Below are 27,259 nucleotides of genomic sequence, written 5' to 3' on the forward strand. Positions count from 1 at the left end.
CAAAAATGCTACTCTTCAAGGACTATTAACTCTCTGACTTCACAAGATTGAGACCCTGTATCTGTTGTCTTGTATTTAACTGTCAGGGTTTGTGGCTTGAGTGTGTTGGCACTTGGATGCACCTGGTCTTCTTTCAAGGTAGTGTAGATTGTTGCTAGGTTACTGGACTCTTTTCTTGAGTGGTCATTAGCTTACAACAGTCTCCAAAACTCCCTTAAACTTCCCTTTCTGTCTTTAATCCCCTAGTGGGATTTCTAAACTGACTATTTAATTATCCTACTCTATCCCTATCACTTTTGTTAATATAGTGAATCACATTGATTGATTTGCATATGTTGAACCACTTGCATCCCAGGAATAAATCCCACTTGATCATGGTGTATGGTGACTTTTAATGTGCTGTTGAATTGTTTTGCTAGTGTTTTGTCGAGGATTTTTACATCTATTTCATCAGGGATATTGACCTGTAATTTTTAAATTTTTTCTTGATAAATCTCAATAAATGTTAGTCAATTTTTCTAGTCTTTTCAGAGAATCAACTTTTGGCCTTGTTAATTCTCTCAATTGTATGTTTGCTTTCCATTTTATTGTTTTTGCTTTTTATTTCCTTCTTTAAACTTACTTTGATTTTGTTTTTCTTCTTATTTTTAGTTGGATGTTTAGCTTATCATTTGTAAGCAATTTTTCCCCTTAGCATATGCATTTAAGGTTGTAAATTTTCCTCTGAATGTGGCTTCAGTTTCATCCACATGTTTTAATGTATATTTGCAAAGTTGAGTTAAAATATGTTTTAAATTTCTTCATTGACCCATTTAAATTTTCTAGTTTATTCTCACTATAGTCAGAGAACTTAACTCTATGATTTTAATCATTTAAATGTTTCTGAGACTTGCTTTTCAATAATGATATGTTTTTTATAAATGTCCTGTGTATGCGTAAAAAAAGTATATTTAGCAGTTGTTAGGAGCATTGTTTTATATATCGTCATCCAATCAACTTTGTTTATTATGTAGTTCAAACATATATCGTTGTTCTAACTTTTTACCTAAATGAAATAATCTGCCAGTTAATTTTCCAGCAACAAGAAAAGTGAGTTTATTTGGGATCAGCAGAGAATTTCAATTTGGGGTCTGCAACCATGGTGAGCTACATACAAGTCCCCACACAGAAAAGGAAGGAGAACACTTTAATAGAGGAGAGAAACAAGTTGGAAAGGCTATAGTAAACAAAGAGTCGTGACTTTTTCATTGGCTGAGTTCCTAAGAGGAGAGGGGAGAACTCTTCTTCCTGTTTATTCTGTCTCATCTGTTTCGTATTTATTTTCTCTCCTTTGCCTTCGTTGGGATTTTTTTTTTTCAGTTTTCCCCTCTGCTAGTTTGAACTTAAACAGTTTCTATTCTGCTGGTAGTTACCTTAGTAAGTACAACAAAGTCTAATGTTATTCATTACTTTTGCTGTCATCCCAGAAAATAAAAGGACATTAGGACACATTTAACTTACTCCTCCCTAACTTTCATGCTTTTGTTTACAGGTATTTAATGCTACATGCCTATTAATTAAACCCAAAGGACACTTCCACTTTTTATATAGTGTTTATTTAGATTTACCACCATATTCACAGCTTTCTTTGCCCTTAATTCCTTCTTACATCTATATCATTAGCTAGAATCATTTTCCTTTCTTGCATTCATTCTTCAGTACTTTCCATTCATACTTTAATGCAGTTTTTTTAGTGGAACTTTTTCCATGTTTGGTTTATCCAAAAAGTGTTTACATTAAAAAAAAATAAATCTGCTATGAACATTTGTTTACAAATCTTCTAGTGGACATATGTTTTCATTTCTTTTAGGTAGATTCTTAGGAGGAGGATTGCTGGGTTGTATGATAAACACATGTTTAAATTTTTAAGAAACTGCCACACTTTTCCAAAGTGGCTATACCATTTTACATTTCCACCAGTTTTGTATGAGGCTTCCAGTTTCTGTACATCCTTGCCCAAACTGTATTGTCAGTATTTTTTATTATAGCCAAGCCATTCTAGTAGGTATGTAGTAATATCTCATTGAGGTTTTTTTTTAAAAAATTAATTTATTATTTATTTATTTATTTTTGGCTGCATTGGGTCTTTGTTGCTGCGTGCGGGCTTTCTGTAGTTGCGGCGCGCAGGGGCTGCTCTTCGTTGTGGTGAGCAGGCTTCTCAATTCAGTGGCTTCTCTTGTTGCAGAGCTCGGGCTCTAGGCATGCAGGCTCAGCAGTGTGGCTTGTGGGCTCTAGACCCCAGGCTCAGTAGTTGTGGCAAACGGGTTTAGTTGCTCTGCGTCATGTGGGATCTTCCGAGACCAGGGATTGGACCTGTGTTCCCTGCGTTGGCAGGCAGATTCTTAACCATTGTGCCACCAGGGAAGTCCTCATTGAGGTTTTAATTCCAATTTCCCTAAGTTGAAAAAGTAGTTGCCTATTTTTTGGTTGGGTTGTCTTCCTTTTTTTTTCATTTGTAAAAGTTATTTATATCATCTGGATACAGGTCTCTAATCAGATACATGATTTGTAAATATGTTCTCCCATTCTGTGGCTTGCCTTTTCATTTTCTTAATTTTTTTAATTGAAAAAGTTTAAAATTTTGATAAAGTCTAGTTTGTCAATTTTTTCTTTTATGAATTGTGCTCTTGCTGTCATATCTAAGAAATCTTTGTCTAACCCAAAGTCACAAAGATTTTCTTCTAGAAGTTTTATAGTTTTAGCTCTTACATTTAGGTCTGTGATGTATTTTGAGTTAATTTTTATGTATGTTTTAAGGTTAAGGTATAAGTCTGTTTTCTGCACATGGATATTAAAATATCCCAGTACCATTTGTTGAAAAGACTGTCTTTTCCTCACTGAATTACCTTGGTTCGTTTGTCAAAATAATATAAGGGTTTATTTTCAGTGTACAGTTCTTGATCTGTAGATTTGACACATTCCCTATCAGTATCCCAACAGCATTTTAAAAATAGCAATTGGCAAGCTAATTAGAGAATTTATATAGAAAGGCAAAGGACCTAGAATAGCCAAAACAATTTAGAAAAAGAAGAACAAAGCTAGAGGACTTACACTACCTGATTTCAAAATTTGCTGTTGTAGTAATAAGGGAGTATGCTTATTTCCAGGAAGAAAAGAGAAATGCCAACTTTAGGCCACTGTCTTTATTTTTGAATTCTTTTCCATTATGGTTTATTACAAGATAGTGAATATTGTTTATGTATTTTATATATAGTAGTTTGTGTCTGCTAATCCCAAACTCTTAATTTACCCCCCCCACCTTTCCCCTTGGTAACCATAAGTTTGTTTTCTATGTCTGTGAGTCTGTTTCTGTTTTGTAAATAAGTTCATTTGTATCATTTTTTAGATCCCACATATAAGTGATATCACATGATATTTGTCTTTCTCTGACTTACTTCACTTAGTGTGATAATCTCTAGGTCCATCCATATTGCTGCAAATGGCATTGTTTCATCTTTTTTTATGGCTGAATGGTATTCCATTGTGTTTATATACCACATCTTCTTTATCCATTCATCTGTCATCGGACATTTAGAACAGTTACTTATTCCATAAATAGGACATTTATTTATTTCATAAATAGTGCTGCTATGAACATTGGGGTACATGTATCTTTTCAGATTATGGTTTTCTCTGGTTATATGCCCAGCAGTGGGATTGCTAGAACATATGGTAACTCTGTTTTTAGTTTTTGAGGAACCTCCATTCTGTTTTCCATAGTGGCTACACCAATTTACATTCTTACCAGCAGTGTAGGAGGGTCCCCTGTTCTCCACACACTCTCCGGCATTTATTATTTGTAGACTTTTTAATGATGGCCATTCTGACTGGTGTTAGGTGATGTCTCATTGTCGTTTTGATTTGCATTTCTCTAATAATTGGCGATGTTGAGCATCTTTTCATGTGCCTTTTGGCCATCTGTATGTCTTCTTTGTAGAAATGTCTGTTTAGGTCTTCTGCACATTTTTTGATTGGGTTGTTTTTCTGATATTGAGTTGATTGAGCTTTTTGTATATTTTGGAAATTAATAGACCACTATCTTTAAAGCAGAAGTTTCTCTGTTTAATTTCTTGTTATCAGGACTGTAATCTATTTTCGATATTGCAAAGGCATAACCATCATAGGCATTGAAAAATTTCAGAAAGTTTTCTGGTTGATGGGTTTTTATCTTTTTGAGATAAGATTAGTGGCAGCTAACATTCTTTTCTTGTGTTTGGGAGGTGAACCAGAAGAACCTGTAGAACCTGTAACAATGAGATTTAAAGGTGTGTCACTGGCCAGTACATTCTTTTGTGCAGTTCCAGTTCATTCCATACAGAATTACTTTTTAGAGTTTATGAAACACACACTTCTATTCAGCTTATGTGTAAGAAGTGAAGTTTGAGGTGCTGATAATTTTTCTGTCTTTAAAATGAAATATGGGAAGATTGATATGCTCTTTTAAGAAATCCCCTTGATAATTATTAAAAAGCTTGTTGGTTTTTAGTAAAACATAAGAAATTACAAGTCAGTCTAGCAGTCAACTATCAGCAATAAATTCATAACAAAATATTTGTTAAACATCTACTGTTAATAAGGCAGTAGGCCAGATTTAGCCTAGAGGGATAAAGATAAATAAGACACTATTCCTGTTTCAGGAAACCTATAGTCTAGTTAAGGAAATAAAGCATATTCATATAGAGACTAAAGAGAAATCCAGGGTAGTAAATTAAGAAAGTTATTGAGTTTCTCCTTTTTATCTTTTCTCTAGGTGATTCATTCTCCATTTTTCTTCCAGTGAATTCCTTAGAGTTTTATTCCCTTACTCAACCTGGTAGTAACCTGTGGATATGTTCTAGTTTCAGTCCTAAAAGATATTATACAGCACAGAATACCATAGACATTCAAATTCTAGACTAATATGATGGTTCTCAAAGCGCCAAACTAGCACCATACCATCATCTGGGAACTTGTTATAAATGCAAATTTTCAGACCCCACACCAAATCTACTGAATTAGAAACTCTGAGGGTAGGGCCTAGCAGTCTATTCTTTAACAGACCTTCCAGATAATTCTGATGCTTGCTGGTTTATCCCTTCACCTGTTGATGGACATTTGGGTTTTTCCAGTTTGGGGCTGTTACAAATAATGCTACTGTGAATACTCATGTACACATCACTCTGCAGATGTGCTTTTTACTCCTCTTGGGTAAATATGTAAGAGTGGAATTTATGGGTCATATGGTTGGTTTATTAGTTATCTATTGCTGCAAACAAATACTCAGAGGCTAAAAGCAACAAAAATTTATCATCTCACAATTTCTTTAGGTCAGGAATCCAGGAATGACTTAGCCAGATAGTTCTGGCTCAGGGTCGGTCAAGGTGTCAGTCAGGACTTGTGCTCATCTCAAGGATGAATGGGGGAAAATCCACTTCCAAGCTCACAAATGTGGCTATTGTCAGGCCTCAGTTCCTTGTCATGTGAGCCTCTTTATCAGGTCTGCCTCTTGACATGGCAGCTGGATTCCCCCAGAGTAAAGAAATCTAAAAGAGGGAAAAAGAGACATCTAAGACAAAAGCCACAATCTTTATAATCTAGGCTTGAAAGCAGCATGTCATTACTTCTGCGGTGTCTATTCTGTAGAAGTAAGTCAGTAAGTCCAGCCCACCCTGAAGGGGAGAAGGTTATACAAGAGTGTGAGTATCAGGAAGTGGTGTTCATTGGGATGCACCTTAAAGGCTTTCCACCACAATAGATGTCTGCTCAAATTTCTAAGAAATTGTCACACTGTTTCCCAAAGTCTTTATACCACTTTACACTCCCACTAGTGATAATGAGAGTTACAGTTGTTCCACATCCTTGCTGACATCTGATATGGACAGCCTTTTTAATTTTAGGCATTCTAATAGATATGTAGATTTTTATTGTGCTTTTATGTTGCCTTTGGTGATTAATGATTTTGAGTATGTGCTTATTATTTTCATATGTCTTTGGTAAAATGACTTCACATTTTTTTTGCCCATCTTTTAATTGAGCTGTCTTATTATTGAGTTGGAAGAGTTCATTTATATATATATGTATAAACATATGTAAAAACATAAAATATATAAATATAAAATGCAAATCCTTTGTCAGATACATTTATAGGAAATATCTTCTCCCACTTTGTGGCTTGCCTTTTCATTGTCTTAATGGTGTCTTTCAAAGAGCAAAACTTTTGGGACTTCCCTGGTTAAAACTCCATGCTCCCAATGCAGGGAGCATGGGTTTGATCCCTGGTCAAAGAACTAAGATCCCGCATGCCACACAGTGTGGCCAAAAACCAGCAACAACAACAAAGAGCAAAAGTTTTTATTTGCTCAAGTCTAATTTATCCTTTTTTTTTTCTTTTATGGTTCATGCTTTTTATGTTTTAAGAAATCTGCTTTCTCCAAAGTTGCAAAGATTTTTGGAGATTTTCTTTTTATTAGTGTGAACTGATGGAGGATTGGGAACCTCTCAATAATGTTATAGCAAAATACTATAACAACTATTTTTATGATTCATGTATGTGTAATATGTAGAAACTGCTTTGTATGGCTATACATTTGCTGTTGTTGAACTTTTCATGTTTCTCATCAACTAGACTATATGCTTCTTAAGAGTAGGAAATGATTTAACTCTTTTGCGATTCTTTTGTTGTCTGCTACAGAGTAGGGACTCAGTAAGTATTTGTTGGTTTGAATTATGTATTTTGAATTTAAATAGAAGTGGGATATTTATGTGTAAGAGTTCAAAAGTGGAGCTTATAAGAATGATTAGGGCTGTAAATAAAAAATGAGAGTTTTTTCCGTAGAGGAATAATTGAAAGCATGGGAATGGACTAGATCTCCAAGGGAGAGGATGTACAGTGTTGAACCTTGGAGCATAGCACCTTTAAGCTATAATCAACAAGGATGTTTTATTTGATCTGCTCTTAAGAGGAAGGATGAATTTAGTTCAGTTATTTGCGTTTTTTCTGACATCTCTGCTTGTACTATATCTATGCCATTGAATACTAAAATAATATTTTCAGTTTGAATAATAAGAGTAAAATCTTTCAGTAGTCAAAAATTCATCCAGTTCAAGTACTGAATTATGAGGAAGCTTTAATTTGGCCTTAAGTCCAAATTTTAGCAATGTTTCCAATTAATTATATCTAATTGGTAATAGTATTTATTTATTTATTTATGGCTGCATTGGGTCTTTGTTGCTGCACACGGGCTTTCTCTAGTTGTGGCAAGCAGGGGCTACTCTTCGTTGCAGTGCGGGGGCTTCTCATTGCAGTGGTTTCTCTTGTTGTGCAGCACGGGCTCTAGGCACACGGGCTCAATAGTTGTGGTGCACAGGCTTAGTTGCTCTGCGGCACGTGGGATCTTCCTGGACCAGGGCTCGAACCCGTGGCCCCTGCATTGGCAGGCGGATTCTTAACCACTGCACCACCAGGGAAGTCCCGGTAATGCTGTTGAATCCAGAATGCTGCTTTTGCATTGTACATTGTTTTAAGTTACAAGCCCAGTGCTTCTTAACGTAGAGTCTGGGTATTTGGGTGCTATTCTCTCTCTTTAGATGTTTCATCCTTGAGGTGTTTTGTGGGTTTTTTTGTTTTTTTTTTTTTTTTTTGGCTACATTGGGTTTTTGTTGCTGCGTGAAATTTTTAGAGCAATTTTAGGTTAACAGCAAAATTGAGCAGAAAATACATGGAGTTCCTATATGTTTCCTGCTTCTATACATGCACAGCCTCCCCAGCTATAAACATCACATTGACACATCATTATTACCCAGAATCCATGGTTTATATTAGGGTCCACTCTTGGTGGTGTACATTCTCTCAGTTTTGACAAATGTATAATGACATGTATCTACCATTATAATATCCTGTAGAATAGTTTCATTGCCCTAAAAATCCTCTGTGCTCTGCCTATTCATCCCTCCCTCCCCTATAACTGCTGGCAAGTACTGATCTTCATACTGTCTCCATAGTTTTGCCTTTTCCAGAATGTCATATAGTTGGAATCATACATCGTGTAGCCTTTTCAGGTTGGCTTCTTTCACTTAGTAATATGCACTTAGGGATCCTCTATGTCTTTTCATGGCTTGATATTGCATTTCTTTCTAGCACTAAATAATATTCCATTGTCTGGATGTACCACGGTTTAATTACCTGTTTTTCTACTGAAAGACATCTTGCCTGCTTCAGAGTTTTGACAGTTATAAAGCTACTATAAACAGTAATGTACAGGTTTTTGTGTGGACATGTTTTCATCTCCTTTGGGTAAATACCAAGGGATGTGATTACTGGATCTTATGGTAAGAGTTATGTTTAGTTTTGTAAGAAACTGCCAAATTGTCATGCAAGTTGGATGCACCCTTTTACCTTCCCACCAGCAATGAATAAGAGTTCCTGGGACTTCCCTGGTGGTCCAGTGGTTAAGACTCCATGCTTCCATTGCATGGAGCACAGGTTCGATCCCTAGTTCGGGAAGTTCTTCTGCGTGCCGTGCAGTGTGGCAAAAAAAAAAAAAAGTTACTGACATTCCACTTCCTCACTAGCATTTGGTGTTGTCACTGTTTTGGATTTTTGCCTTTCTAATAGGTGTGTAGTTGTATCTCATTTTAATTTTCAGTTCCCTGATTACATATGATGTTGAGAATCTTTTCTTATGCTTATTTGCCATCTGTATATTTTTTCTGGAGAGATGTCTGTTAAAGCCTTTTGCCCACTTTTTAATTGGTTTGATCATTTTCTTATATGAATTTTAAGAGTTCTATGTATATTTTGGATAACAATCCTCTGACAGGTATGTCTTTTGCAAATGCTTTTTCCCAGTCTGTGGCTTGTGTTCTCATTTTCTTGACAGTGCCTTTTTTTTTAAAAAGAAGATGTTGGGGGTAGGAGTTCTATTAATTAATTTATTTATTTTTGCTGTGTTGCGTCTTCGTTTCTGTGCAAGGGCTTTCTCTAGTTGTGGCAAGCGGGGGCCACTCTTCATCGCAGTGCGCGGGCCTCTCACTATCGCGGCCTCTCTTGTTGCGGAGCACAGGCTCCAGACGCGCAAGCTCAGTAGTTGTGGATCACAGGCCTAGTTGCTCTGCGGCATGTGGGATCTTCCCAGACCAGGTCTCGAACCCATGTCCCCTGCATTAGCAGGCAGATTCTCAACCACTGCACCACCAGGGAAGCCCAACAGTGCCTTTTGTAGAGCAGAGTTTTCTTTTCCAGCTTTATCAAGGCATTACTGACAAATAAAATTGTAATATATTTAAAGTATACAATGTGACGATTTGATATATGTGTGCGTTGTGAAAGGATTTTCAAAATCTAGTTAACACATCCATCAGCTCATATTTACATTTTCTTAAAATGAGAACCCTTAAGTTCTACTCTCGTAGCAAATTTAAGTTATACAATACTGTATTATCAACTATAGTTGCTTTGTTATACATTAGATCCTCAGACCTTATTTTACAACTGAAAGTTTATACCCATTTACCACCTTTCCTCATTTCCCCTATCCCCAGCTCCTGGCAACCATCGTTCTATTCTCTGTCTCTATGAGTTTGAGTTTTTAATTTAAAAAAACTTATTTTTAGACTCTATGTATAAGTGATACCATGCAGTATTGGTCTTTCTCTGTCTGGCATATTTTACTTAGCCTAATGCCCTCCAGGTTCATCCATGTTGTTGCTAATGGAAAGATTTCCTTCTTCCTTTTTTTTATTGAAGTATAGTTGTTTTATAATATTTTTAGTTTATACTGTACAGCAAAGTGAATCAGCTGTACGTGTACATATATCCCCTCTTTTTTGGATTTCCTTCTCATTTACGTCACCACAGAGCACTGAATAGAGTTCCCTGTGCTATACAGTAGGTTCTCATTAGTTATCTATTTTATACATAGTATCAGTAGTGTATATATGTCAATCCCAATCTACCATCACACCACCACCACCTGCCCCGCCCCACCCCTGCTTTCCCCCTTGGTATCCATACGTTTGTTCTCTATGTCTGTGTCTTTCTTTATTCTTCATAAATAAGATCATCTATACCAATTTTTTCAGATTCCACATATATGTGTTACTATACGATATTTGTTTTTCTCTTTCTGACTTACTTCACTCTGTATGACAGTCTCTCGGTCCATCCATGTCTCTACAAATGACCCAATTTCGTTCCCTTTTATGGCTGAGTAATATTCCATTGTATATATGTACCACATCTTCTTTATCCATTCCTCTATTGATGGAATTTAGGTTGCTTCTGTGTCCTGGCTATTGTGAATAGTGCTGCAATGAACATTAGGGTGCATGTGTCTTTTTGAATTATGGTTTTTTCTGAGTATATGCCCAGTAGTGAGATTGCTGGGTCATATGGTAGTTCTATTTTTAGTTTTTTAAGGAACCTCCATACTGTTCTCCATAGTGGCTGTATCAATTTACATTCCCACCAACAGTGCATGAGGGTTCCCTTTTCTTCACACCCTCTCCAGCATTTATTGTTTGTAGATTTTTTTGATGGTGGCCTTTCTGACCACTGTGAGGTGATACTTCATTGTAGTTTTGATTTGCATTTCTCTGATAATTAGTGATGTTGAACATATTTTCATGTGTTTGTTGGCCATCTGTATGTCTCCTTTGGAGAAATGTCTATTTCTGTCTTCTGCCTATTTTTGGATTGGGTTGTTTGTTTTTTTGATATTTAGCACATGAGCTATTTGTATGTTTTGGAGATTAGTCCTTTGTCAGTTGCTTCATTTGCAAATATTTCTCCCATTCTGAGGGTCGTCTTTTTGTCTTGTTTATGGTTTCCTTTGATGTGCAAAAGCTTTTTAGTTTAAAAAGCTTTATTTTTTGTGTGTGTGTTTATTTTTGTTTTCATTACTCTAGGAGGCAGATCCAAAAAAATATTGCTGTGATTTATGTCATAGAATGTCCTGCCTATGTTTTCCTGTAGGAGTTTTATAGTGTCCAGTCTTACATTTAGGTCTTTGATCCATTTTGAGTTTATTTTTGTTATGTTTTTAGAGAATATCATATGATATCACTTATATGAAGAATCTAAAAAAATGATACAGATAAACTCATTTACAAAACAGAAATAGACTCACAGATACAGAAGACAAACTTATTGTTACCAAAAGGGAAAAGGGGGAGGGATAAATTTGGAATTTGGGATTAACAAATACAGACTACTATGTATAAAATAGATGAATAACAAGGACCTACTATATAGCACAGGGAACTATATTCAGTATCTTGTAATAACCTATAATGGAAAAAAATCTGAAAAAGAACAGATACATATATGTGTAACTGAGTCACTTTGCTGTATACCTGAAACATTGTAAATCAACTATACTTCAATAACAAAATAAAAGTTAAAAAGATAGTGATTATTACTGATATGCTGAATTCAGTAATAGATCTAGATTTGAGCAGGAGGTAGAAAGAGCTTTGGAAAGGATGTCTAAGAAAATGGAAGAAGACTACATGTAATAAATAGTATGATTAGGAAGCTGAATATCTGAAGGCTGGGGCTGCAGGCCACAAGGCTAGGGCTATTGCTGTGCAGGGTGGGCACCAGGCCGGTGTCATCAGGAGGAACATTCTTGGGGTTGTCCTGTGCCCAGGTGAGGACTCATCGAGGTATGCCCTATGTACCTAGGAAAAGCTGCCCTCCACTTTGCCCAGGAGGGTGGGTGAGTATGGGCATTGCGATATCTTCTGGAACTGCCCCCTGAGCCTCTGAATCAGGCCCTGGTTGCGTGCCCGCTCTGGTTAGCACTCTGTCCTCATGAAAGCCCCAGGGCTGGCTCCTCCTGCACTCCTGTATTATACACTTGATTGTAGACATGCAGTAACTTCCTATGCCTCCTTGGGCTAATGCCGAGACAACCCAAGACTGAAACCCAGGTGTCTAGGATCCTAAAGGAAAGCATAACTAATCATCACAGTTTGCATGTTCCTCCCAAGTGTTGGCCTAGAGACCCAATAGGTGTGGCAGCTCTTAAGCCAAAGTAACTGCCACAGAAACAGAAGACTCCTTTCTCTAGTGGTTTCTGCTTCTCGTTCCTATTGCTATCTTTGGCCCAGGGACATGGCAGGTCCAACGTCAGAAGTGGAAGCTGAAGTTGATCACAGAGCTAGAGTCTAGAGTGGTGGCCAAGCCCATCTTACTGCCAGCAGACCCAATGGAACTGAAAAATCTGGAGTACAGGCCAGTGAAGGTCAGGAGGCACTTTGACCACTCCAAGTTGCTGTCATGATGTTTTGGACCATGGTAAACCCTGCCCAGGAGGCTGGCCTACTGGCTCTCTTTGTTTGGTGGTGCTACCTCTTTACTGTGCTGACCTGGGAATTACCATCCTGCTAAACAGGTGGTTTGTGCCCAAGAAGAAAGTGAATCCTGAAACATGGTGTAAAGGACAGATTGAGGGAGAAGTGGACCTAGTCGTGATGGTGAGGCTGACAGAAACCAAGAAACCCTTTGTCTCTGAGAATAATCCAGACAGGAACCACTGGCATTACCACGACCTGGACACCACGTCCAGGCTCCCAGGTGCAGACCCCATTTTCATTGATGCTGACTTCCAGAGCACAGTTCTTAAAAGACCTATTGGAGGGCAAACGAGAGTCACTCTGAGGAATGAGCACCTGCAGTACATCATTCACCTGGTACAGACTCATTGCAGCCATGTCATACCTGTGGTTTAAGAAATTCCTACCTTGGACTCCTGGTGTGTGAAGAGATTAGCTGATGAGCCCTGTCCCTGAATAATTAGGAAGTCACGGAGTAAACATTTCAAGAGATTTGGTTTTATGCTGGATCATGTGCTATTGGTATAAATAAATCTCTACACTACAAAAAAAAGCAGCTGAATATTTGAGATGTTATGATAAAGCACAATATTTTTCAGTCGTCTCACCCGCCCCCCAAAAAGAAGGAAACTCTAAACTCTAAAGCTGTGCAAAAAAAAAAAAAAATACAAATAAGATGCAAATTCAAATATAGCATGATTTTAATCAACATAGAGTTTAAGAAAAGAGAATTTATTTTATCTTGCTTTTGGGAATATTATCTTATGAATGGCCCAGGTATTGTGACACTGAAACAATAGAAGGAAATGTTATTCTTTCACACTGCATGGATCTGCTGTGAATACTATTTACAGTTATATTGACAAAACTGTAGTTTATTGGTTTTCAAGTTTTACATCTAGAGGCAAAGTTATGAAAACACTTCAAGGTCACAGACCAGAATGTAAATGTTAAAAACCTTCATGATGTAAGAGTCAAGGTATAGCTGCTAAGGCAGAAAGAGGAAGTGGGGAGAGAAAAGGTGGAAGCAAAGTTAGCAGTACAGTTACTTATTTTACATGTTAAGAAGTTAGTCTGTGAATTGACTCAAGTTCATTGATGAGGACAGAAGTATGAGTATATTATTTAAAATTACAGATATAACAAAGAGAAGAAATAGATAATAGTGTAACTTATCAAACATTCAAATTAAAGAGGTAGGGTAGTGTAAGAGAGCTGAAGCCTCATCTTTCATCGCTGGGAGTTAGATGTTGTCTAGAGTGCTAAATCTAGAAATAGAGAGGATAAGCATTTTGAATTATGGAAGAAGAGCTTGCCATTGGTCTTATTTGTTCTTCTCTTATTTCTCTGATAATTTCTTAATGGGCTCCTTCTCCAGCCATTAAATGTTGATATTTTCCAGGGATCAGTCCATAGCCTCTGTCTCACACATGTGCACACTCTGAGCTAATGACTTCAGCAACCACCTGTGGAATTTGAGTCCCAAATCTCTTATCTCTGACCTCATTCTTATTGTACATGCAAAATCTGCATTTTCAGGCATTTCCTTCTACATGTCCCAGTAGCATTTTAAATATAACATGTCTTGAGAGAAATCATTATCTGACTCATGACAATCTGTTTTGATATTCCTTTATTTTGTTTTTAGCAGCTTCATTGAAGCATAATTTATATACCATAAAGTGCACCTATTTTATATTTTAGCTCTATCAAATTTACGACCACCTCAACAATCCAATTGTAGAATATTTCCATCATTCTAAAAACATCCTTTATGCTCATTTGCATAATTTCCTTTTCCCAGTCCCAGTCCCAAGCAATCATTAATCTATTCCTGTCTCTTTTAATTTGCCTTTTCTAAAGATTTCTTATAAATGGAATCATACAATATGTGGTTTTTGTGACTGGCTTCTTTCACTTAGCATGTTTTGTTTTAATTTTTTTTAAACTTAAAGAATATTTTATTGGTTATAAATGTCTAGGTTCAAAATTCTTTACCTTTAACACTTCAAATGTTATCCCATTGTCTTTTTTTTTTCTTTAACATCCTTATTGGAGTATAATTGCTTTACAGTGGTGTGTTAGTTTCTGCTTTATAACAAAGTGAATCAGCTATATGTTTACATATATCCCCATATCTCCTCCCTCTTGCACCTCCCTCCCACCCTCCCTATCCCACCCCTCTAGATGGTCACAAAGCACCTAGCTGATCTCCCTGTGCCATGAAGCTGCTTCCCACTAGCTATCGATTTTACATTTGGTAATGTATATATGTCCATGTCACTCTCTCACTTTGTCCCAGCTTACCCTTCCCTCTCCCCGTGTCCTCAAGTCCATTCTCTACATCTGCGTCTTTATTCCTGTCCTGTCCTAGTTTCTTCAGACCTTTTTTTTTTTAGATTCCATATATTTTTGTTAGCATATGGTATTTGTTTTTCTTTATGACTTACTTCACTGTGTATGACAGACTCTAGGTCCAGCCACCTCACTACAAGTAACTCAATTTCATTTCTTTTTATGGCTGAGTAATATTCCATTGTATATATGTGCCACATCTTCTTTATCCATTCATCTGTTGATGGACACTTAGCTTGCTTCCATGTCCTGGCTATTGTAAATAGAGCTGCATTGAACATTATGGTACATTACTCTTTTTGAATTATGGTTTTCTTAGGGTATATGCCCAGTAGTGGGATTGCTGGGTCATATGGTAGTGCTATTTTTAGTTTTTTAAGGAACCTCCATACTGTTCTCCATAGTGGCTGTATCAATTTACATTCCCACCAACAGTTCAAGAGGTTCCCTTTTCTCCTCACCCTCTCCAGCATTTATAGTTTGTAGATTTTTTCATGATGGCCATTCTGCCAGGTGTGAGGTGATACCTCATTGTAGTTGTGATTTGCATTTCTCTAATGATTAGTGATGTTGAGCATCCTTTCATGTGTTTGTTGGCAATCTGTATATGTTCTTTGGAGAAATGTCTATTTAGGTCTTCTGCCCATTTTTGGATGGGGTTGTTTGTTTTTTTGATATTGAGCTGCTGGTAAATTTTGGAGATTAGACCTTTGTCAGTTGCTTCATTTGCAAATATTTTCTCCCGTTCTTTTTTTTTTCTTCTTTATTTTTCTTTTTCTTTTTCTTCTTTTTTTTTCTTTTTTTTTTCTCACCCTCCCTATCCTACCCCTCTAGGTCGTCACAAAGCACAGAGGTGATCTCCCTGTGCTATGCAGCAGCTTCCCACTCTCCCATTCTGAGGGTTGGCTTTTCACCTTGTTTATGGTTTCCTTTGCTGTGCAAAAGCTTTTAAGTTTCATTAGGTCCCATTTGTTTATTTTTGTTTTTATTTCCATTTCTCTAGGAGGTGGGTCAAAAAGGATCTTGCTGTGATTTATGTCATAGAGTGTTCCACCTATGTTTGCTTCTAAGAGTTTTAGACTGTCTGGCCTTACATTTAGGTCTTTAATGCATTTGGAGTTTATTTTTGTGTATGGTGTTCTAATTTCATTCTTTTACATGTAGCTGTCCAGTTTTTCCAGCATCACTTTTTTTTTTTTTTTTTTTTTTGTGATACGCGGGCCTCTCACTGTTGTGGCCTCTCCCGTTGAGGAGCACAGGCTCCAGACACGCAGGCTCAGCGGCCATGGCTCACGGGCCCAGCCGCTCCGCGGCATGTGGGATCTTCCCGGACCGGGTCACGAACCTGTGACCCCTGCATCGGCAGGCGGATTCTCAACCACTGCGCCACCAGGGAAGCCCTCCAGCATCACTTATTGAAGAGGCTGTCTTTTCTCCATTGTATGTTCTTGCCTCCTTTGTTGTAAATTAGGTGCCCGTATGTGTGGGGGTTTATCTCTGGGCATTCTATCCTGTACCATTGATCTATATTTCTGTTTTTGTGCCACTACCATACTGTCTTGATTAGTGTAGCTTTGTAGTAGAGTCTGAAGTCCAGGAGCCTGATTCCTCCAGCTCCATTGTTCTTTCTCAAGATTGCTTTGGCTATTTGGGGTCTTTTGTGTTTCCATACAAATTGTGAAATTTTTTGTTCTAGTTCTGTGAAAAATGCCAGTGGTAGTTTGGTAGGGATTGCATTGAATCTGTACATTGCTTTGAGTAGTATAGTTATTTTCACAATGTTGATTCTTCCAATCCAAGAACATTGTATATCTCTCCATCTGTTTTGTATCATCTTTAATTTTTTCATCAGTGTCTTATAGTTTTCTGCATACAGATCTTTTGTCTTCTTAGGTAGGTTAATTTGTAGATATTTTATTCTTTTTGTTGCAATGGTAAATGGGAGTGTTTCCTTAATTTCTCTTTCAGATTTTTCATCATTAGTGTAGAGGAATGCAAGAGACTTCTGTGCATTAATTATGTATCCAGCTACTTTACCAGATTCAGCTCTAGTAGTTTTCTGGTAGCATCCTTAGGATTCTCTATGTATAGTATCATGTCATCTGCAAACAGTGACAGCTTTACTTCTTTTCCAATTTGGATTCCTTTTATTTCTTTTTTTTCTCTGATTGCTGTGGCTAAAACTTCCAAAACTATGTTGAATACTAGTGGTGAGAGCAGACAACCTTGTCTTGTTCTTGATCTTAGAGGAAATGGTTTCAGTTTATCACCATTGAGAATGATGTTGGCTGTGGGTTTGTCATATATGGCCTTTATTATGTTGAGGTAAGTTCCCTCTATGCCTACTTTCTAGAGGGTTTTTATCATAAATCAGTGTTGAATTTTGTTGAAAAGCTTTTTCTGCATCTATTGAGATGATCATATGGTTTTTCTCCTTCAATTTGTTAATATGGTGTATCACGTTGATTGATTTGTGTATATTGAGGAATCCTTGCATTCCTGGGATAAACCCCACTTGATCATGGTGTATGATCCTTTTAATGTGCTGTTGGATTCTGTGTTGAGGATTTTTGCATCTATGTTCATCAGCGATATTGGCCTATGGTTTTCTTTCTTTGTGACATCTTTGTCTGGTTTTGGTATCAGGGTGATGGTAGCCTCGTAGAATGAGTTTGGGAATGTTCCTCCCTCTGCTATATTTTGGAAGAGTTTGAGAAGGATAGGTGTTAGCTCTTTTCTAATGTTTGATATAATTCAACTGTGAAGCCATCTGGTCCTGGGCTTTTGTTTGTTGGAAGATTTTTAATCACAGTCTCAATTTCAGTGCTTGTGATTGGTCTCTTCATATTTTGTATTTCTTCCTGGTTCAGTCTTGGAAGGTTGTGCTTTTCTAAGAATTTGTCCATTTCTTCCAGGTTTTCCATTTTATTGGCATGGAGCTGCTTGTAGTAATCTCTCATGATCCTTTGTATTTCTGCAGTGTCAGTTGTTACTTCTCCTTTTTCATTTCTAGTTCTATGGATTTGAGTCTTCTCCCTTTTTTTCTTGATGAATCTAGCTAATGATTTATCAATTTTGTTTATCTTCTCAAAGAACCAACTTTTAGTTTTATTGATCTTTGCTATCGTTTCCTTCATTTCTTTTTCATTTATTTCGATCTGATCTTTATGATTTCTTTCCTTCTGCTAACGTTGGGGTTTTTTTGTTCTTCTTTCTCTAATTGCTTTAGGTTTAAGGTTAGTTTGTTTATTTGAGTTGTTTCTTGTTTCTTGAGGTAGAATTGTATTGCTAGAAACTTCCATCTTAGAACTGCTTTTGCTGTATCCCATAGGTTTTGGGTCGTCATGTTTCTATTGTCAGTTGTTTCTAGGTATTTTTTTTTATTTCCACAGTGATCTCTTGGTTATTAAGTAGTGTATTGTTTAGCCTCCATGAGTTTTATTTTTTACAGATTTTTTCCAGTAATTGGTATCTAGTCTCATAGCATTGTGGTCAGAAAAGATACTTGATATGATTTCAGTTTTCTTAAATTTACAAAGGTTTGATCTGTGACCCAAGATATGATCTATCCTGGAGAATGTTCCATGAGCAGTTGGAAGAAAGTGTAATCTGCTGTTTTTGGATGGAATGTCCTATACATATCAATTAAGTCCATCTTGTTTAATGTATCTTTTTTAAAACTGTTTTTTTGTTTGTTTGTTTGTTTGTGTTTTGCGGTACGTGGGCCTCTCACTGCTGTGGCCTCTTCCATTGCGGAGCACAGGCTCCGGACACGCAGGCTCAGCAGCCATGGCTCACGGGCCCAGCCGCTCCACGGCACGTGGGATCCTCCCAGACCAGGGCACGAACCCGTGTCCCCTGCATCGGCAGGCAAACTCTCAACCCCTGCGCCACCAGGGAAGCCCAATGCATCTGTTAAAGCTGTGTTTCCTTATTTATTTTCATTTTGGATGATCTCTCCATTGGTGAAATTGGGGTGTTAAAGTCCCCTACTATGATTGTGTTCCTGTTGATTTCCCCTTTTATGGCTGTTAGCATTTGCCTCATGTATTGAGGTGCTCCTATGTTGGATGCATAAATATTTATAATTGTTATAGCTTATTCTTGGTTTGATCTCTTAATCATTATGTAGTGTCCTTCTTTGTCTCTTGTAATGGTCTTTATTTTAAAGTCTATTTTGTCTGATAAGAGAATTGCTAGTGCAGCTTTCTTTTGATTTCCATTTGCATGGAATATCTTTTTCCATCCCCTCACTTTTAGTCTGTTATATGTGACTAGGTCTGAAGTGGGTCTCTTGTAGACAGCATATATACGGGTCTTGTTTTTGTATCCATTCAGCCAGTCTATGTCTTTTGGTTGGAGCATTTAATCCATTTACATTTAAGGTAGTTATCAGTATGTATGTTCCTATTACCATTTTCTTAATTGTTTTGGGTTTGTCTTTTTAGGTCTTTTCCTTCTCTTGTGTTTCCTGCCTAGAGAAGTTCCTTTAGCATTTGTTTTAAAGCTGGTTTTGTGGTGCTGAACTCTCTCAGCTTTTGCTTGTCTGTAAAGGTTTCAATTTCTCCATCAAATCTGAATGAGATCCTTGCTGGGTAGAGTTGTAAGTTTTTCCCTTTCATCACTTTAAATATGTCCTGCCACTCCCTTCTGGGTTGCAGAGTGTCTGCTGAAAGATCAGCTGTTAACCTTATGGGGATTCCCTTGTATGTTATTTTTTGTTTCTCCCTTGCTGCTTTTAATATTTTTTCTTTGTATTTAATTTTTGATAGTTTGATTAATATGTATCTTGGCATGTTTGTCCTTGGATTTATCCTGTATGGGACTCTCTGTGCTTCCTGGACTTGATTGACTTTTTCCTTTCCCATATTAGGGGAGTTTTCAACTATAATTTCTTCAAATATTTTCTCAGTCTGTTTCTTTTTCTCTTCTTCTTCTGGGACCCCTATAATTCAAATGTTGGTGCGTTTAATGCTTTCCCAGAAGTCTCTGAGACTGTCCTCAGTTCTTTTCATTCTTTTTTCTTTATTCTGCTCTGCACTCATTATTTCCAGTATTTTATCTTCCTGGTCACTTATCCGTTCTTCTGCCTCACTTATTCTGCTCTTGATTCCTTCTAGAGAATTTTAAATTTCATTTATTGTGTTGTTCATCATTGTTTGTTTGCTGTTTAGTTCTTCTAGGTCTTTGTTAAATGTTTCTTGTGTTTTCTCCATTCTATTTCTAAGATTTTGGATCATCTTTACTGTCATTACTCTGAATTCTTTTTCAGGTATACTGCCTATTTCCTCCTTATTTGTTTGGTGTGGTGGGTTTTTACCTTGCTCCTTCATCTGCTGTGTGTTTCTCTGTCTTCTCATTTTGCTTAACTTTCTGTGTTTAGGACCTCCGTTTCGCAGGCTGCAGGATCGTAGTTCCTGTTGTTTTTGGTGTCTGCCCACAGTGGCTAAGGTTGGTTCAGTGTGTTGTGTAGGCTTACTGGTGGAGGGGACTGGTGCCTCTGTTTTGGTGGGTATGTCTGGATCTTGTCTTTCTGGTTGGCAGGACCGCGTCCAGTGGTATGTTTTGGGGTGTCTGTGACCTTATTATGATACTAGGCATCCTCTCTGCTAATGGGTGAGGTTTTTTTCCTGTCTTGCTAGTTGTTTGGCATAGGGTGTCCACACTGTGGCTTCCTGGTCATTGAGTGGAGCTGGGTCTTAACGTTGAGATGTAGATATCTGGGAGAGCTTTCACCATTTTATATTACATGGAGCTGGCAGGTCTATTGTGGACCAATGTCCTGAGCTCGGCTCTCGCACTTCAGAGGCACAGGCCTGACACCCGGCCAGAGCACCAAGACCCTGTCAGTCACACGGCTCAGAAGAAAAGGGGAAAGAAAAGAAAGAAAAATAAAATAAAATAAAATAATTTTTAAAATTGTTAAAAAAATAATTTAAAAGTAATTTTTAAAAGAGACAGAAAGAAGAGAGCAACCAAACCAAAAAACAAATCCACCAATGATAACATGCGCTAAAAACTATACCAAAAAAAAAAAAAAGGACAGACAGAAATCTAGGACAAATGGTAAAAGCAAAGCTATACAGACAAAATCACACACAGTCTGCCACCTCAATTTTGGGATGATTCGTTGTCTATTCAGGTATTCCAGAGATGCAGGGTACAGGAAGTTGATTGTGGAGATTTAATCCCCTGCTCCTGAGGCTGCTGGGAGAGATTTCCCTTTCTCTTCTTTGTTAGCACAGCTCCTGGGGTTCAGCTTTGGATTTGGGCCCACCTCTGCGTGTAGGTTGCCTGAGGGCATCTGTTCTTCGCTCAGACAGGACGGGGTTAAAGTAGCAGCTGATTAGGGGGCTTTGGCTCACTCAAGCCGGGGGCGGGGCAGGGAGGAGTACGGAATGCGAGGCGAGCCTGCAGCACGGCAGAGGCCAGTGTGACATTGCACCAGCCTGAGGCGTGCCGTGTGTTCTCCCGAGGAAGTTGTCCCTGGATCACAGAACCCTGGCAGTGGCGGGCTGCACAGGCTCCCGGGAGGGGAGGTGTGGAGAGTAACCTGTGCTTGCACACAGGCTTCTTGGTTGCTGCAGCAGCAGCCTTAGCGTTTCAAGCCTGTCTCTGGTGTCCACGCTAATAACCGTGACTCGCACCCATCTCTGAAGCTCGTTTAGGCGGTGCTCTGAATCCTCTCTTCTCATGCACCCCGAAACAATGGTCTCTTGCCTCTTAGGCAGTTCCAAACTTTTTCCCAGACTCCCTCCTCGCTAGCTGTGGCGCACTAGCCCCCTTCAGGCTGTGTTCATGCACCCAGCCCCAGTCCTCTCCCTGGGATCTGAGCTCCAAAGCTGAAGTGTCAGCTCCTAGCCCCGACCCGACCTGGCAGGTGAGCCGATGAGCCTCTCAGGCTGGTGAGTGCTGGTCAGCACCGATCCTCTGTGTGGGAATCTCTCCGCTTTGCCCTCCGCACCCCTGTTGCTGTGCTCTCCTCTCTGGCTGGAAGCTTCCCCCCCCCCACCCCGGCAACCCCCATCTCCGCCAGTGTAGGGGCTTCCTAGTGAGTGGAAACTTTTCCTCCTTCACAGCTCCCTCCCAGAGGTGCAGGTCCCGTCCCTATTCTTTTGTCTCTGTTTTTTCATTTTTCTTTTGCCCTACCCAGGTACGTGGGGAGTTTCTTGGCTTTGGGGAAATCTGAAGTCTTCTGCCAGCGTTCAGTGGGTGTTCTGTAGGAGTTGTTCCACATGTAGATGTATTTCTGATGTATTTGTGGGGAGGAAGGTGATCTGCACATCTTACTCCTCTGCCATATTGAAGGTCTCCCCCCACTTAGCATGTTTTTGAAGTCAATTCATGTTGTAACATGTACCAATACTTCATTCCTTTTTATTGCTGAGTAGTATTCCATTGTATGGTTGTACCACATTTTGTTTATCTATTCATCAGTTGATGGACATATGAGTTGTTTTCTAGCTTGGGGCATTATGAATAATGTTCTAAGCATTACACTCCTATCTTTGTGTGGACCCATATTTCCATATCTCTTGGATACATTTATGGCAAATTTATGTTTAACTTTTTAAGAAACTTTCAGATTATTTTGCAAAGCGACTGTACCATTTTACAGTCCCCCCAGCAGTGTATGAGAGGTCTAGTTTCTCTTTGTTATTGTCTGTCATTTTTATTTTAGCCATTCTAGTAGGGTGTGAAATGGTATCTCATTGTGGTTTTAATATACATTTCCCTAATGGATACTTGAAAGTTAGCCTTGATTTTTCTTTCTTTTGTACCCTGCTCTCCCATTCTGTGGGTGTACCTATTAAGTATATCTTTAGTTCTCTCCTGTATCCTCATTCTCATTGCTTTATTTCTTCACTATTCTTGATTGATAAAATGTGCTCCAAATAGTTTTCTCTGATACCAGTTCCTCGGCAGGTTGCAATCTATTTTCCACACCACTATCAAAATGAATTTTCTAAAATATAGATGTGATCATGCCACTTCTTTGCTAAAAACCTTTCAAAGTATCCCCATTGCCTTTCAGATAGAGTCACTATTTGAACCCTGATTATTTTACAAGATCTGTTCTCAACACTCCTTCCCCCACCATCCTATCCTCTTATGAACTCACATACACTTCATACACATACTCTGCACACATCCTGACCGGTAATCTACCTGCAGTTATCTGAATACATTAGGATTTTCTTTCTTCTGTCTTCTGTGCCTTTGAACATGCTGTTACCTCTGTCTAGAATGTTCATCCATCTCTGTTTACAAACTCTTACTTATTCTTCAAGGCTCAGCACAAATAAAACTCCCTCTTGGAATCTTTCTCTGATTCTCCTTAGTAGTTAAGCTTTGTTTTTGTGTGTTATTATAGTGACATAAATAGGTGTCTGTGAGACTATATTTGGTTGAATTGCATGAAATTATCATTTTAAGCCCAGTTATCATTTTAAGCCAAAATATGGTTTATATGTCAGCCTACAACATTTTTGTAGTTGCCTGTTTTTGTTCATGTGTCTGTCATTTGTTAACAATAGCAGGCCACTTACAACATATTTGTTGATAGATACATGAACAAATAAATTATTCTTAAAGAACATGGCTTTTATTTAAAGTGAAAAGTCAACTTGAAAAACGTTAGGTCTTCTTCTTTAGAATCATGTAGCCTCAAAGGTTAAGTTTATTTGTATTGTGTGAAAAATTATTAATACCAAACCAACTGCCATGATATGTCTCCTAGTAAATACATCTTTAATATCCTGAATGAAGTCACAGATTATTATCTCTCACATACAATTTAGTAGTCATTTTCATGTTAGTGGACAGCAACATAGTTCCATAGTTCAAATCAAATAATAAAGGTTACTAATTTTTCATAAAAATACCATTTTAAAATCGAAACACTGTAAGCTAACAAAATTTTATATATATGTATGTGTGTGTATGTATAAGATTGTAACTTTGTAAAAATTGCCTTTGAATGTGGAAGATAATAGTAATGAAAAGAATTGTTCTCAAAATATGAATTATATGAGATTATTTTAATATTTTCTTAAAAGAGCAAATGTACTCATTTCCATGTTTTACATCAAACAAGGAGTCACGTCTGAATTGTGGTTTTAGAAAAAGATAACCATCTGAATGGTTGACATACTTTAGGTAATTACCTGCTAAAGAACCCGATACTTCATTTTAAACAAAATTATAGTTTTTGTCAATATTTTAAGTTATTTATGATTTTTAAACCTCATAGCTTCCCTTAATGCATGTATTACAGCTTTGTTATAGTTTGCAGATGGTTAGATTGCCATCAGTATTAGTCATGTTTAGTGATTATATTCACTTCATATTTCACATGGCATTGTACATGTGCTGTATTGTAACTATTAACTTCTTTCAGTTTTATAAGTACTTCAAATCACCGTTTGTATAAAGGTTATGCGTTTTGTAAGGAAATTCCTTTTTTTAAAAAAATCCAGGGAACACTTGTCTACTAACTCCATATTCAAATTCCTTTTCTTCACAAAGTTGTTTAACACTTTGGAATTATTCAGACATGCAGAGATAAATTAGGAGTCTAAAGAATGTGGTTTACTTTATAACTTAAAGAATTGGACAGTGATTTGAACATTTGCAACTCTGAACATGTGGACTGAAAGGGGTGGTTCCCTTGGCTGGAGCCTGACCTCTGTGCACACCTTGGTCTTTGTCTCCACCGCACCCACACTGCACACTGCAGCCATATAAATCAGATTTTTGACGTGTTATAAAGGGCAAGGCACAGCTGCTGCAGACAGCATTGTTCCAAAACTTTTGAAACGCTGCATATCCAACAAAATTTATTGTTTGTATGAATGTCAGTTTTTATTGAGGTAAGCCTTGTTTCTTTAGAAAAAGAAACTCAAATGATGAGCCAGTGATTATTTCAAATTAAATAGGTTTAACTTCTGTCTTTCTCTCTCTCATTGCTTGTCTGTTTAAGAAAGAGTGACTGGTTTTGAGAGAAGGCCTTGATTATTACACCTGTGTTAATAGGAAGTTGTTGATTGAGATTTCTGTTACAAAGTCTTTCTGCTTAAGTCAGGAGTGAATCTCTTTTATAAAAAGAAATTGAGAGCATGTAATCATAATGTAAGTATAAATATGTCATCTTTTCAACTGTATTTTGTAATTCCTTTGTTTCTGTTATAGCAGATAACTTCATATATAGCTACTTTGCTTTGCTAGATGTCAGATATTTTTTAAAAGGCATTTGTATATCGGTAAATGTAATGTGCAATCTACAGTAAATTTGAGAGTACTTTTGTAAAATTTTTAAAGTTTCTATAGAAAAGCAAACCTTTTTAATGAAGTTAGTTTTTTCTATAGTGTGTTTTTTGGCCATTTTTAATAAACTGAAAAATAGAAAGTTGTTCTGTTAAAGTCAGATTAGAAACAGGCTTTATGAAAAAGTTAAAAAGTCAATTCAGTTTATTCAGTTTCACTTACTCATATCTTTCATATATAATCTCATATAGTATACTACTAATTTAACAATGTTTACTAAAAGTAAAACATTAGACGTTTCTTCAAAGAGAGATTTAAGAGTACGTTATATTATTTAAGCAATGATTTGTATCTGGTGCATTTATACTGCTTGTTGATCTTTTAGTTTTATCTGTTCAGATTTTTTTATTGATATGTGATAAGTATCTAAAAAAACTAGATGCTCTAACCAAAGAATTTTGTCCCTAGCCTTTAAATGTCTTAATTATTTTCATCATTTAAAAGAATATTACTGTTACAATATTTGACATTTTATAATGCTCTCAAAAGAAGATAATTCTTCCTAAATTATTAATTTTAGGTGCTGTTTTTCAACCCTAAACTTTTGACCAAGAATGAAACTATTTAAAAGTTAAGATGCCAACAGGTAATTTCTTGTAAGTTTATACTTTTGTCAATGTGTGTCACATAGAAATAGAACCAAAAAACAAATGTATATTAACACCAGGCTATGTTTTTCCCCATCTAAAATTGTCCTAAAAATATGGAATACCTTGGTTTTGAAAGACCTTCCTTTATAACATGAAACTATTTTATTTTAGACCTATATTTTATCACTTTTTACAAACTGACAAATTCTGGCTTACTCTAAATCTGATAACAACTTTACAAATAAATAAATGAAATCAGAATAAAAATAGATTCCGAGATAGTGATTCAGGTTAGATGAGTATTCTATACTGATAAAATAGCAAGTGCTGAGTCATGACTGGTTGTAATCTTATTAAAAACAAGGACATTAATTTCAGCCACCGGAAGCATTCTGCGATAAAGTTGACACTCCACCCTCAATGGAGAAACCCTATGTGATGACTTCCATGATTCTAGCATAATGTAATGTCAACTGGGATTTTATTTGTTAGCCAAATTATTCCTGAAGAGTTGTAAGAATTATCTTATTAAAAGTTGTTTGGTTGTAAAGAAGCATGACATTGTGTAAAAAAGACAAAATCTAAAAGATTAGTTCTAGTTCGTTTACCTTCTTCTTTTCCACTAAAATTTTTTGTAGTTCTGTTTTCCTCTTTACATTTTTATACTTTTATAATTGTAATGTGATGGTGAAACAGAATCTTCTCAATTCTAAAGCAAAAGGAAAGTTTTAAAATTTCAAATTCTGAGGGTGAAGACATCTGGTTCTACAGCAGTTACATCTTAAGGGTATTGATATCTTACTGGCAAATAAATGCTAGATAACTTTTTAAAATTAGCATGCTATTTTTTAAAATGCTAAATTGGAATAATGCCATTTTCTTCTTCACAATAGATTCTATGTCACTTTCTGGACAGAACCAATCAGGAACCAACAATGTGTGATTTTAGAGCAATGTGATTCCCCCTTCAGGACCAAAAGATAAAGCATTCAGCAATTTGCTTTTCTAATCATAAATAGTAGTATACAGTAGTATAATGACTCAATGAATTCTACTATGTTATAAGTTTTTCTGTCTGATGGTTTTGGTGGGATTTTTTTTTTTAATGGTGGAGGAGGAGGTAGAGGCTGGAAGGAAGGAAAGGTACCAAGAGAGAAAGGGAAGGCAAAGAGAGAAAGAACATAAAGGAAAGGTCAAAGATAAAGAAGGAAGAAAGGATGGAGAAAGAGGAGGAGAGAAAGGAAGCAAGAGAGAAATAGAGGTTTATTTTCTTAATAGTCTGAAAATTTTTGCTGTATATCAGATGATGACTTAGGTTTTCAATTTTACTGAGAACTTTAGATATGTCTTTATAGTTACTAGTTATTACCTAAAATTCCCTTGCAAACCAAAACCTAATAAGATTATATTTTTGGTTTTTTGATGTTAAATTGTCATATGTAGAAATATTTAAAGATGATTTTGGACATCAGAATTTATTTAATAATCTAAATTTTTTTCCCACTACAATTTCAGACTTTAATGTATTTGAGACCTTAAAGGAAAGATACGAATCTAAATATACACTTGGGACAGGAGAACTCTAAGCAAAGCTGCAGAATCTATGTACTAAATGAGAAAAGCCACTATTTATT

The 27,259-nt window shown here is 36.9% G+C and overlaps 1 protein-coding gene and 1 pseudogene across 6 annotated transcripts in view; both read left to right on the forward strand.

Annotated features, from left to right (window-relative positions):
- NRG4 (neuregulin 4) overlaps nucleotides 1-27,259 on the forward strand; it is a 137,108-nt gene that overhangs the window by 24,965 nt on the left and 84,884 nt on the right. For all 6 annotated transcript variants that reach the window (XM_067029423.1, XM_067029418.1, XM_067029419.1 and 3 more), the window contains exon 4: nucleotides 25,556-25,621. In XM_067029423.1, the coding sequence (XP_066885524.1) occupies nucleotides 25,612-25,621 (10 nt within the window). In that variant the 5' untranslated portion in view covers nucleotides 25,556-25,611. The remainder of the gene's footprint in view (nucleotides 1-25,555; nucleotides 25,622-27,259) is intronic.
- Nucleotides 12,228-12,781, forward strand: LOC131752877 (surfeit locus protein 1 pseudogene; annotated as a pseudogene).

The sequence above is a fragment of the Kogia breviceps genome, chromosome 3 (assembly GCF_026419965.1).
Source record: "Kogia breviceps isolate mKogBre1 chromosome 3, mKogBre1 haplotype 1, whole genome shotgun sequence".
NCBI classification, from domain to species: Eukaryota; Metazoa; Chordata; class Mammalia; order Artiodactyla; family Physeteridae; genus Kogia; species Kogia breviceps.